Source organism: Peromyscus maniculatus, chromosome 6 (assembly GCF_049852395.1).
Source record: "Peromyscus maniculatus bairdii isolate BWxNUB_F1_BW_parent chromosome 6, HU_Pman_BW_mat_3.1, whole genome shotgun sequence".
In the NCBI taxonomy this organism is placed as follows: domain Eukaryota; kingdom Metazoa; phylum Chordata; class Mammalia; order Rodentia; family Cricetidae; genus Peromyscus; species Peromyscus maniculatus.
The window spans coordinates 41,356,324-41,369,270 of NC_134857.1; the positions used below are offsets into that span (position 1 = coordinate 41,356,324).

General features: G+C 45.6%; 1 protein-coding gene across 1 annotated transcript in view; it reads right to left on the reverse strand.

Moving 5' to 3' along the window:
• Positions 1-1,539: 1,539 nt before the first annotated feature.
• Positions 1,540-12,947, reverse strand: part of Clrn1 (clarin 1) — a 37,602-nt gene continuing 26,194 nt past the window's right edge. Inside the window, exon 3 of the mRNA XM_006994647.3 lies at positions 1,540-2,123. Within this exon, the coding sequence (XP_006994709.1) occupies positions 1,858-2,123 (266 nt within the window). The 3' untranslated portion in view covers positions 1,540-1,857. The remainder of the gene's footprint in view (positions 2,124-12,947) is intronic.

A 12,947-nucleotide genomic window follows, 5' to 3' on the forward strand; every position in this document is an offset into this window, starting at 1 on the left:
CGTTAGATTTCAGTGCCTGTCCGAAGCCTTCCTTTTTACAGAACAGAGAGCAGCCAAACACTTGTTTTCTAAAAAGAAAGGAAAAGAGAGAGAGAGAGAGAGAGAGAGAGAGAGAGAGAGAGAGAGAGAGAGAGAGAAGAGCTTGGTGCTACAGGAAGTTTTCCAGGCCTGAGCAGAGGAAAGAGGTGGAAAGAGAGCCCTGGGGTGGGGGTGGGGGGGGATTCACTCCGTCCTCTGGCCCTCAGGTCCCCTCCCTTCCCCTCCTAACACAGCTCTGTGCTTGAGGATTTCAGCGGATGACTTCCAGGCCTGGGCATTACTAGCCCATCACCAAAGCAAGTGTCTGCTCCTTGACAGTCTAGCTGCTGGGCTTCTAGAAACTTTCATGTATCGTGATTTAAGGTGCAAGGACTCCATCCTGAAAACGCAGAGTGTGTTCTGATGTCTGTGTATAAACAGTACTTCACTACCAGAGCTAATTATTTCAGGTGTACATTAGCTCCTTCCTTGTAAATTATTTAAAAATGAAAGTGTGTGTGTGTGTGTGTGTGTGGTGTGTGTGTGTGTGTGTGTGTGTGTGTGTGTGTGTGTGTGTGTGTGTGTAGGTTTGTGGAGGCCAGAGGTGGACTTGGGTGTCTTTCTCAATCACCCCCACCTTATTTTGGGGTCTCTCACTGACCTTGAAGCTCACTGATTAGGTTTGACTGGCTAGCCAATGAGCTTCAAGATCTCTACCTTCCCAGTGCTGGGATTACAGGCATGTGCCACCAGGCTTTTTGTGCAGGTGCTGGGGATCTGAACTCAAGTACCCATGCTTCTGAGGCCAGTAAGCTATCAACTGAGCTGTCTTCCTAGTTCCCAGGTTTGTTTTGCTAAGCATTGCCAAACTCTTTATGGGCTCTAGTGTTTGTGTCCAGGGCACAGGCATTTTTTTTTTTTTTCTCATTGCTGAGTGCTTTCCTCGGGATAACCCACTGAGAGTTAAGAAGGGTCAGTTTCAAGTTCACTTGTAGCCTTTGGTCACCAGCAGATTAATTTGGTGGGTAATTAAGGGGAAAGAATTCACTTGGATCATGCTTCATGACGGCCCTGAAACAGTGCAATACCACCTTAATTCTGGGGTTATATGCTTTTTGTAATTTGGATTTCATTAGTGCTGAGACAAGTAGGCTGGAAAGAGTCTCTGTGGGGTGCTTTCACCAAGTTGTCTAGTAGGGATCATTTTCGACCATGCCTGTGTGGCTACAGCAATGCTATCCCCTGTAAGCACTCAGATGCAGAAGGGGGAAAACCTTTGATTCCCCCCTTTCTCTCTTTCTCTCTCTCTTTCTCTCTCTCTCTCTCTCTCTCTCTCTCTCTCTCTCTCTCTCTCTCTCTCTCTCTCATAAAGTTTTCCTAGTTTTAACCATCATAGTAACTATGCCATGGCTTAACCAAACTGACAGAGAGTCCTTTCAAAGATCCAGTGCACTGTCACTTTAGGACATCAGTTTCACCTCTGCTTTCTGGGATCCGTGACAACAAATGCGTGGACAATTAGAAATAACATCTGTTTTATTAAAATATATTCTGTGTGCCTGTGGAGTTCTCCTTGGTAGACCATGAGTCTTATCCTTCAGTGAGTTACATGGAGTAACCATCTGTCCATCTAGTCATTTTCCCACTAGGCTAAACAACTTTCTGAAACCACCCTCTGCCTCCACTGTTTTCCAGCCGGAATCCTGTTACCATGACTTAAGGGAGGAGGGGCAGGCTTGGTGCTTAAGGAGTCCAAATGTACTGATGAAATTAACCATCTCTAAATGTGGCCAAAGCAAGTCCCTTCCCTTACTGAGAACTTATGGAGATATTGGCTTTTCAGTACATCAAGTCTGCGGCCACATTAGTAGTCTCTGTATCTTTAGATTTTGCGAAAGGGAACTGGAACCCAGCAAGTCGGATCAGGAGCCCATTCAAAAAATGAACAAAAAAGCAAATGAAAACAACCCAGAATGAGGTGGTGTAGTTTTCGCTTTGCGTTTTGTAGGCGTAGGTCCCTTCTTTAAAGTTTGCAATTTTTTCTGAGAGGTGGTGGATTTTCACTTCAGAGGCAAACAATATCATGACAAGACAGCCACAGGAGCCTGTAACACAAGGAACAAACAACATGTTAGGACAAATATCACCTGATTGGAGGAGGCAAAGAGTACACCAACGTGCCAAGCACACAGAGTGCATCACCACTACCCTCATTTACATTCTTCTCCAAAATCACACTATTGAAAAACTGCAGTCAAGAGCTTGATTCTCCAACCTGAGATTGGTAGCACGTGGGGTGTGGCTGTGAATAAGGAAGGTTCGTGCAGGGAGGGGACATTGGTGGCTTGACCACGGCAGTTAGAATCAAGCTGACCTCACTGCGGCCTGAATTGCTGGGCACCTTCAAAGCACAATGATAAACTTGATGGCTGAGCAGCCACCGCGGCTTCAAGAGAACACAGTTCTCTGTACTTCCCAGGTGATATGGGATAAATGTCAGTTATGCAAACCCTAGTGAAAAGCCCCAGGTTTCCCCACAGAAGGGGTACCACGACCCTTCCAACTCTCAACTGGCCACTGCTGTCCAGAGGAGTACCTGGGGCAAAGGCAGCTGTGGATAAAATGTTGTTGACCAAGAGCAAATCTTTTCTTTCTGTAGCCAAATTCAGATTTTTTTTTTTCAGCTGGGCATGTGCCCGCCTTTTTATAAAGTTAGCATTATTCGGGTGAGGTGAGGGTAATTGAGGTAGAGATGCAGGAAGTTCCCGCCTCACTCCCTCCTTCGCATAGCTGAACTATGGATGCAACGTCTTCTGGGGCTATTTTGGTCCAGGTGGCATCAGAAATGGAAGCCATGGGGCAGGAGAAAGAGCTCTCTGGTTAAAGTACTCACCGTGCAAGTGTGAGGACCAGGGTTCAGATCCCCAGAACACACATAAGTGCAGGGTGGATGTGGTGGTTACCCTGTAATTCCAGCTTAGAAGGTAAAGACAGGGCATCCCAAGCTTGCCAATAAGGCTAGCCATATTTGACAGCCTTGGATTTAATTGACAGGCCCTACCTCAAAGACTAAGATGGAAGCGAGATCCAAGTTGATTCCCATCATCAACCTTGAGCCTCTACACACATGCATGCACACATACTCAATCAAAAAGAAATAGAAGCCATGTACTATTGCAAAACAAGAAAGGCAAAATCTGGATCCCAGACACATGAAGCCACCAGGCTACCCCTGGATTTTAACCTCTAAATGTCAATGTGTGAAGGGATTTTCTGTTTATTTTGCCCACCTCATTTCTATGATTCCCCATCACTTATCACTGATGGTAGCCTAGTTTAAAGGACATGGCTGTAGGCTGGGTGAGACCTCTGCAGGAGAGGGCTGCTCCATTCTAACTGGGTTCTGGAAACTGATCCATGGTCATTTTGTCCTGAGGACGAAGAATTAGAACCTGCCTCCCTATCCTTTTCCCCCTCCCTCCTTCAGCTGGATGGCCGCAGGAACAGAAGCAGGTAGCCAGTGGGCTGGGCCTGGAGCAGGATGGATGGCCAGAACTCCTGAGAGCTTCTACAGCTGCTGCTCTGTTCAGGCCGCCCCATGCAGTTCTTACTAGCAGGTGACTGCCTGTAAGATTTCTGACTTTGTTCAAACCAGTTGGGTTCGAAGCCAAATTCCTTCCCTTAATACATGAGAAATTAGGTGATTTGAATCCCCCACTGCATCTTAAGTTACATAATCTGTAATAGGTAGAGATTTCATGATTACCTTTTGACATTAAAACTCATATATACAAATGATCAATTAATAGCTTGTTCTATGGTGTTTATGTATTCCCTTTTGTTTCTTGCAAGCTTTTTAAGGATTATTTATGTCTTATATTTTATGTGTATGACTGTTTTGCTCACATATATGTCTGTTCACCAAGAACATGTCTGGTGCCAGGGAAGGTCAGATGAGGGTGTCAGATTCCCAAGGACCAGAGTTCCAAACAGTTGTGAGCCACCATGTGGGTGCTGGGTATTGAACCCAGGTCCTCTGCAAGAACAGGAAGCACTCTTAACCACTGAGCCACCTCTCCAGTCCCTCTTGTTCTTAACCAAAGCTGCTGCCCTGTCCTACCTCACACCACAAAAACCTTATTACATTCAAAACTATAATAAAGTGTCTTGTTCCCTCAAATGTCAAATTAGCATATGACTCTTTTTATTCTTTAATTCAGTTACTGCAAATACTATGGGAACAGCAACATAGTGGTCTCAGTTCCCACTCATTAATTAATTAATTCCTTTTATTTTTTTCAGCTAGACATATTATAAACCAGGTACAGGGATAACAATGAAGATCCAAACTTGAAAGAAACCATACATAGTCTCTGCTCTCAAAGAGAATACGATGAGTTAGGTGGCCTAGCAGTAACTGTAAACTCACTCAGTGAGTCTCACAGTAGGGAATGCAGGGCACTGTTACTGAGGGGGTAGGCAGCATCCTCAGAGGTATTACAGGAAAAGTGAGCTCCCAAAGGGAGGCTAGACTGTGTAGGAGAATCCAGGGAGTGTGAGCACAGGACCCCATGCCTTCTCCAAAAGCAGGACTGGATTGCTGCACAGATAGAGACTGAGAACTGAAGGCGAGGAAGAGGAGCAGGCACTAACAGCAAAGGTGAAGTCCTGTTTCTGCTCTGGGACTTCACAGAAACGTATCTGTCATCCTAGCACTTGTGAAGTTGAGGCAGGAGGATTTCATGAAAAAATAAGAATAAAAAAGGCAGGAAGACAGAAGGAGAGAGGGAAGAAAAAGAGAAAGAGAAAGAATTCCACCCAGGCTGGCCCCATCACATCGGCCATCATCATACAACAACACAAATAGCCAATGGTATCGCTTTCCTGACACTTCACTTCCCACCCCGCCCAGCCTAGCCGCGAGAAGATTCCTTTGTGAGATCTGTCAGCCTAACTATTTTTGTATTCCAAGCTTCAAACCAGAGCTCTCCCCTCGCAAGCCATATTATTCCTTTATTGTTAGATGCTGACAAAAAGGCCGCAATGCTGTTTTCTCTTTATCTTTTATTTGAAAATTGTAGAGAAAATGCCATTGCTGTTACCATAAGAGCTTTCTTTGTCTGAGGAGATGGTGAGTTTCAGACAGGAGAGAAACACTATTTCCTCAGTGACTGAAGGGAAAATTCAAGCTCAGTTTCCTTTTCACGTCGTTAAATATTTTAAAGGGATCCTTTGTTAAAGCGACAGCATCTTAGTGAGCCTGCATTTCAGATTTCTCAAGTCAAGTCACCGGCACATCTTGAGACACACACAGTAGCTCATCATGGAGATCAGCAGCAGCCGGGCCAGAGGAAATGGCTAATAACGTGGTCTGGCACTCCCCCTCGAGATTCCGGGCTTGACCACAGTCAACTTTTCTTATCTTGAAGTCAGAGGACAGAAACCAAGCCCGAGCCCCAGCCAACCTGCCTGCGACCGCTAAAGGCAAACAACTCAGTGTGAATTGGAGATATTTTTTGCTTCTCTTTGTCCCTATCCATAAAAGAGATGTGGGATCAAGGATAACTATTTATGACTTACCGACCAAAAGATACACATGAAGGCTTTCGCAGTGTGGCCTGGCTGCTTGGGATGTGGAGGAAGGTGGGCTGAGAGATGTGAGAGACAGAACAGGGCTTGTCAGGTTTCCAAAATGAGTCTCTATTCCAGCAAGAAGGGCTTCTACATCTTGTTCCCTATTTAGAGGGGCAAAGATCTCCCTCCCACAAAGAGTGGCGTACTTGAAGTCTGTAGAACAAGTCGACCTGGAGAACTTGCCTGAATTATAGACTATACTGCTGGGACCCCAGAATTCTTGTCCCCATAGACCTGAGCCCATATCCAGGGCTGCATGGCCATCTGGCCAGGGTTAGTCCTCTCAAGATTGTGTTGGTGGCTGCCGTTTCATATCCCCAAGCACTGTGAGTGTCTCATGAGTAGCCATTTGATAGGCAGCTCAATGACACCCCCTCAATATATACTCAAAGCCTTCCCTGAATGGGATGAAGCCGAATAGGGAAGAGAAGTAGACTAAACGGGAACCTATGATGCTTCTGTCTCTTACTCACGTGCAGAGTTCATAGCAGTCAAGAATTTTAAATTGAAAACCCCTCCTAGGTCCTTCCGGAGGGAGCCTTCTTGGGGCAGAAAATTTCAGCCTATTGTAGTAAATGGTTTAATTCACTTCAAACTTAAACCTTTAAACACATGACATACGGATTTTCATTTGTATGCTCCCAAGGCCTCACAAATGTTAGCATTAGGCCTGCATGTCTCTCTCCTCTTTTATCCTAGTGAACAGGTACATCCAACTCCCTAGCTCAGCTGGAGCTACTGGGACAGATCCCACACACACACATGTCTGTCCATCTGACCCTCATTGCCATACTTACAGGAAGTTAGAAAGAAGCAGACTTTGGAAGCCTGCTGAGCCTCACTCACATTTGGAAAAGAACCAGGCACAAGGTCCACATTTGCAGCCCAGCGTCACACTCGGTGACCACAGCCTCTTTCCCTGTCGCCTGTCTGATTTCCCCACCATCTGGATGGTGCTGCTGTTGTGCTCTCTGCCTTTAATGGCTTTGATTACTGAGGTAATTTCTGACTCAATGAGATAGCTGAGTTATAGGGCTGTCACCCCGTGAATGATCAGACATTAACAAACAGTTGTGATGTGCTAGACACTGCACACTTGCGACTCTCATCTGGCAGCTGCCCGGGGGTACGGAGTTAGGTGTCTGTCTCCTCAGGTCCAACAACACAGGGAGGTTAGGGTTTCTATTGCTGCAACAAAACACCATGACCAAAAAGCAAGTTGGGGAGGAAAGGGTTTAGTTGACTTACACTTCCAGATCGTAGACTATCATTGGAGGAAGTCAGGATAGAAACTCAAGCAGGTCTGATTCCTGGAGGGAAGAGCTGAGGTCATGGAGGAGGGCTGCCTACTGACTTGCTTTCTCTGGCTTGCTCACTCTCCTTTCTTAGAGAACCATTGACCAGCAGAGGAATGGCACCACCTACAATGAGCTGGGCCTCCCCTGTTGATCACTAATTGAGAAAATGCCTTACAGCTGGATCTCATGGAGGCATTTCCACAACCGAGGCTCCTTCCTCTCTGATGACTCTAGCTTGTGTCAAGTTGACATACAAAACCAGCCAGTACAACAGGTCATAGCCAGTAAGAAAATTGTTTTTTTCTGTCCTGGTTGGGCCTGAGCTTAACTATGCTTTTGGGTGGGAACACCTGCCGGGGTGTGTAGGCCTCCAGTGTGCTGAGGGATGAAGTCTTCATGGGGGAAGAAATTCTGAAATTAGCACTAAGCTCATATTTTCGAAAATAATAAATTAGAATGCCAGTTCCTTTGAGAGTAATAGCCAACATCTTCAGAATGAAAACACATTTCTCAAGTCTCTCTTAGGTGACAAATGGTAGAGGCATTCTCTGTCTAACAGAATGACAAACGGTCTTTGCTTCTTTAGAATATTGAAAGACGCAAAATCAGGGTGGGGAACTCATAACTTCATAGGTGAGGTGTTGATCTCCTGTGACTTTCTACAAACCCACTCACTGAAGGTGAGATCCCAGGGATGGTTTCCTTCCCGGGTCAAATCCCAGTTCTCTGATTCCACATTGCTTCAGAGACCAGTGCTCACCACACAGAAAGTGAGTCAAGGGACAAGGAGGTGGAGTTAACACCACAGAGGGAAATCTGAGCTTATGATAGCAAGCAATATGATTAGGTGGCTCCACAAAACAGGGATGCAGGAAAAGGAGCAACATCAGTTACGATAAGCATCCCGTCTTATGTAATGGCTGGCTCAAGAGCCCGCATTTCCCCCCAGTTACCCCAATGTCATCTGATTGAGTAGGGTCTAAAAATCGCAATGCTTAACATAAATAGTGTTTTAAAGAAGAATGTCATTGTTGCTAGTGGATATGCAGAGCTGGGTTTGTTTTATTCATTTATCCCACAAATATTTTATAGTTACTGCACTATTCTGGGTACTAAGGATACATGACTAAACCAAACAAGATTTGAGACAACTTTCCTTCACAGGGCCCTCAGTGGTTGGTAGACACCATGGGGAGAGGCAGTTAGAAAGTAAGCCAGTGTTTGAGCAGAGTATGACATGTAGCAGGGAGAATAAAATAAAGCAGGCAGGCAGGATGGAGATGTAGAACGGGTAGTGACTGCTTATGAAGAAAAGTGTCCAGTATGTCCTGAAGGGAGTGGGAGAGAGAAAGGGAGTAAATACGTGGAAGGAAGGGTATTTCAGAGAGAGGGTGATCATGTGTGAAAAGGGACTCAGATTAAGCAGAGAGGAGAGGAAGGCAAAGAGTGGTGGGAATCAGCCATAGTACGTGCCCTGAGCCACAGCCGTGGATTTCCGTAGTGCACACAGCAGTGATGCTTTGGGGGCTGTGGTATGGATTTGGGCTGTGATGTTCAACCAATCAGAATGGCAGACATGCTTTCTGAACAGGACAAGAGTCCCAGTAGTTGTGACGGGAAAGACGTTGAATGCATCCTTGCCCATGGTCCTTGACGTTGGTGATCAGAAAGCAAAATCATCTGGCAAGGCTGGCCCTCCCCTGCTCTCCTGTATCTGAAAATGAACTTCCACGCCCACTGCCATTGCGGACTCCACCACCACCTTCTCTTCCCTCCGTTGGTTCTGTTTTGAGGTCTGCCAAGAACCTAGTAGGATATTTTCAGTCTTGGCTTTTTCACAGCTAGACCTCCCTGACTCTTTCTCAGACTCCCGAAAAACATCTCCTCCATGAAGACTGAAATAGAAAAAAGTGCAAATAGTTTTCCATTTGCCAATTGCAGAGTAATATGTCCTACAAGCATTGCATATCTTGGTGAGGCTAGGGTAGTATTAATACTGAATCTGTGTGTAATGTAAGAATCCTTCTATTTTTATGCTGTTCTTTATTTTCCCTGTCTTCATGTTTCACATATAACTGTGTTTATTTTTGTTCTGTGCCATAGCTGTAATCATAATTAATTGGGCCTGTATTAGGAGCATGCCTTCTAAAGAAAGGCATAAATTATATCTGCTTGTCTTGCTTGGTATAACTCAAGACACATGCCATCAACACAACTGCAGTAAGTCCAGATTTGGGTGCTTTTCATCTACCCACAAAGGCCTCGTAAGTGTCATGACAACCGCAGAGAATATCCCTAGACCACTGGGGTTTTCTGCCAATGGTCCACGGCAGGTTTTCCACACGAAGGGCTGGCCAAGGCTCTCCACGCTCACTAGGCAGCACTGAAAATCGAATATATATGAATGCAATATGCTCAACTCTCAATGTGCAAGTATGGGGGTAGTCACCTCCAGCTCAGCTCCCTCTTCTATAGTTCCTTCTTCTTCTCCACCTCCTGAACTTGGAGTCATCTTTCTACCTCCCCCACTGTTTGAGCAGGTTTTCTCCATTGTTTATCCCCAGCTTCTCCCACAGGGGGCTGCCTTCATTGGAAGCTCATTGGTGACTGCTGTCTTGAAGCATTCCTCTGGAAGCCTTTAAGCACCACAATTTCCCGGGGTTCCGTCTCTCAATATTCCTTTCCTAGACCCTTCCTCCTCAATTCCAAAAGCCACTCATGGTGTTCTTGACCAATGTTTTTTTTCTCAGTACATTCTCCCTGCAAGTCACCCTGCCCATTTTCATTCGACATAGTTTCTGTACCCTGGCAACACTTAAATTGAAGTCTTTCATCTAGACCTGTTCTCAGAACTCTAGATTCGTATATCCAACTGCCTCCGTGACTTGGATAGCTTGTACTTGGATAGCTCAGAGCGTCTTAGAACCGACACACTCCAAATGGAACATTTGATTTCCAGAAATAAGTGCCTCTCTCTAAACTGTAACCCTCAGCCCCCCTTTGCCTGTCTACCTCACTGAATGCCACTGCCAATTTAATTGTGTAAGCTACCTGCAAAATGTTTTGAATCTGCTTTCAGACTTTTTTTTTTCCATCTCTATCCATCTCCAAGGCAGTAGCATTGTTTTCAACCAGACATTTCTTAAAGAGGTAAGTCTATCAGATATCTTAAAATTTTCAAAAGCTTGCTGCAATTAAAATCCACTCTAAAACACTTAACAGAGATTTTTAAGCTCCAGTGTGAACTAGATCATGCGATCTCTCTAGCTCCAATTAAACGTTTTAATGAATGAATGTGCATTTCTCCTTGATGGCTGTCCCTCTAGCTGTTCTTCCACAGAGCTAGTTCTCCTTCCCCCAGGGTCTTGTGTGTTTTCCCTCTGCAGCTTGGGAAGCTCTCTGAGGGTTCTCAGCAACTCAGCCACTGGGAGCAGAGTCTTCTCAAAACCCAAAGCCTGACCCCTGGTCTCATTGTCAACGTAAGCTATTTACCACCTTTAGAAGAATGGCAATGTGCGGTTATTTAATTATTTGCATATACTTTTGCCTGACTCTCCCAGTAGGCTGCAGGCTCCACAGAGGCAAGACCCTGTGCTAGCTTCCTTGTGGAGTCACCAGCACCCTTTACAAGGACTGGTGTGTCAGGAGTACTCTGTCTACCAAATAAACTAAATGAGTGCCTTTGTGGCACTGATCCTCAACACAGGCTGCAAATTAAGATCACTTCATTTGAAAAAGCTAAATCCAAATCCAAACCAGTGCCCTAGCTCCAACCCCCATAGCCTCCAGCTTAATTAGCATGGTAGGGAGCTGGCTTCAGTAATTTTAGAAAGCTTTTGGGGGATTCTTATGGCTTGGGTGGGGGAAATCACTGCCCCAAATAGACTATGGGGGCCCATTAAGGTATTTCCTAAATCTTACCCTGGGGAAAAGACTTCTTAAAACTAGTTGTAAATGACTAGAGGAGAAAGCAAATTAATAGTGGCCAGGAATCTTGTACAGAGAAGGCCGAGGCATACAAATCACACTGGAATCTTTAAGGAGCGAAAAGAGGTGTGCAGGGTCTTGGGCTTTAAGCATCCCATCCGCAAGCTGCGGTGGTGATGGCAGCCCTGGGCGTGGTTTTCCTTTTCTGCTTCCTTTGTTCTACAGAATTGACAGACTTTAGAGAACTAGAAGGCATCATTTTCTCTCTCTCTCTCTCTCTCTCTCTCTCTCTCTCTCTCTCTCTCTCTCTCTCTTTCTCTCTCTCTCTGTCTCTCTCCTTATGGTTCTGGACACAAGGTATGGGTCCCCACCTAGCTAGGAAGTAGACATCTGAAGGATGGCCTCAATGATGAGAGAAATGGGAAGGAAGCCAGTGAAGGGAGAAGCCCCTGGGTGTCTCCTAATGGAATGTGACTCACCTAAAATTAATGACCTCTAATACAGTCGCTGTTCTATGAACATTCATGTTGACTCCTATTTAAAGGGTTTGTGACAAAGCAAACAAACAAACAAACAAAAAACAAACAAGAGCACTCTAAAAACTACCTTGACACAATCAGGATTTAGGACTGGGGTCTGAAAGAATACTACAAATGTAGGTAAACATTTCCCAAACTCTAGGGACTCTTGGGTTCCCTGTTAAAGGGAATGAGGGGGTTTATGCTTCAAGAGTGACCTGTTTACCCCCAAAGGCTGCCACCTGTCAGTCCATCTGATCCTTGTTTTATTGTTGTATACAGCTTCTTTTTAATTACTGACCATTTTTTGGTGTTGAAAATGAGGACTGGGGTTTCAGATGCATTGACTGCTCTGTGAACACTGGGTCTTTGCAAGGCATTGTTCTGGATGCTCCTGCCCTTCTCCCTCAGCGCTACCCCCACCCCATGTCCTTCCTTTATCAAAAATACCTGCACTTCCAAGTTCAATATGAATTAAGACTCAGCGTGAGCTTGGGACTGATTGTTCCATTGTTCCGGTGTATACTTGTGTGCCCAGGTTCTCCTTTACATCACACTTGGCCAGAGGCCAAGCATTAGGTCTGGGACTTGGATTAAACCCTGCATTCTTGGAGTCATCTTGCTTTTCAGACACTGCTAGTTAGGCTGTCCATCAGAACTGTCAATTTGTCTCCAAATGGGCTTTTTCTTCTGGATTTCACCCAGAGATGGAGCACCAGGTGCCTGAGTTTGTTAAGAAGCTCCAATGTCTCCCCTGCACACAGCTTTCTTTCCTCTACTTTGCGAGGCTAGGTCAAGATCTCCAAATTAGTGTTGACTTGTCAGCAGTTTAGTTAGCCTCTGCTCAGGGTTAGAATGAACGGGGAAGGCCTGCTCTTTCCAGGGGGCTTGTGACTCCTGGCGGTAAGGCTACGGGAGCTGCACTTTCCCCGTCCACAGCAGACATCATTCCAACACTTCCAGAACCCTCTGCTGGTGCTCTGCAGAGAGGCAGCTCTTCGAGGTCTGAGGCCCAGGAGTGCTCTAAGGGCCTCCTTAGTTCAGATGAGTTAAAGAAGTCTTGAGTTTCTTCCTCTATCCCCAGGAACGGTAGGTGCTTCCAGAAATTACCCTCCGAGCTTCCTCAGGTTGCACTGTGATTTTTCAGTCCTCCAACCCCAGCTTAGTCAAGTCCTTCTAGCTTAGTGATTCTCAACCTGTGGGTCAAGACCCCCCTCTTGGGAATTAAACAACCCTTTCTTTCACAGGAGTCACCTAAGACCATGAGAAAACACAGATATTTACATTAGGATTCATAACAGTAGCAAAATTATAGTTATGAAGTAGCAACAAAAATAATTTTACGGTGGGGGGGGTCACCACACCATGAGGAACTCTATTAAAGGGTCACAGCATTAGGAAGGTTGAGAACCACTGGTCTAGCTGCACCTTGAGCTTGCAGCAGAAGGCCTTCACCTGCAGGCAAGCTAAAGCTCAGATGCGTGTCCACCCCAGCATCTCCCATTCAGTCACTCTGGGGTTGTGGTCTCAGAATTCACTTTGCTGACGAGTT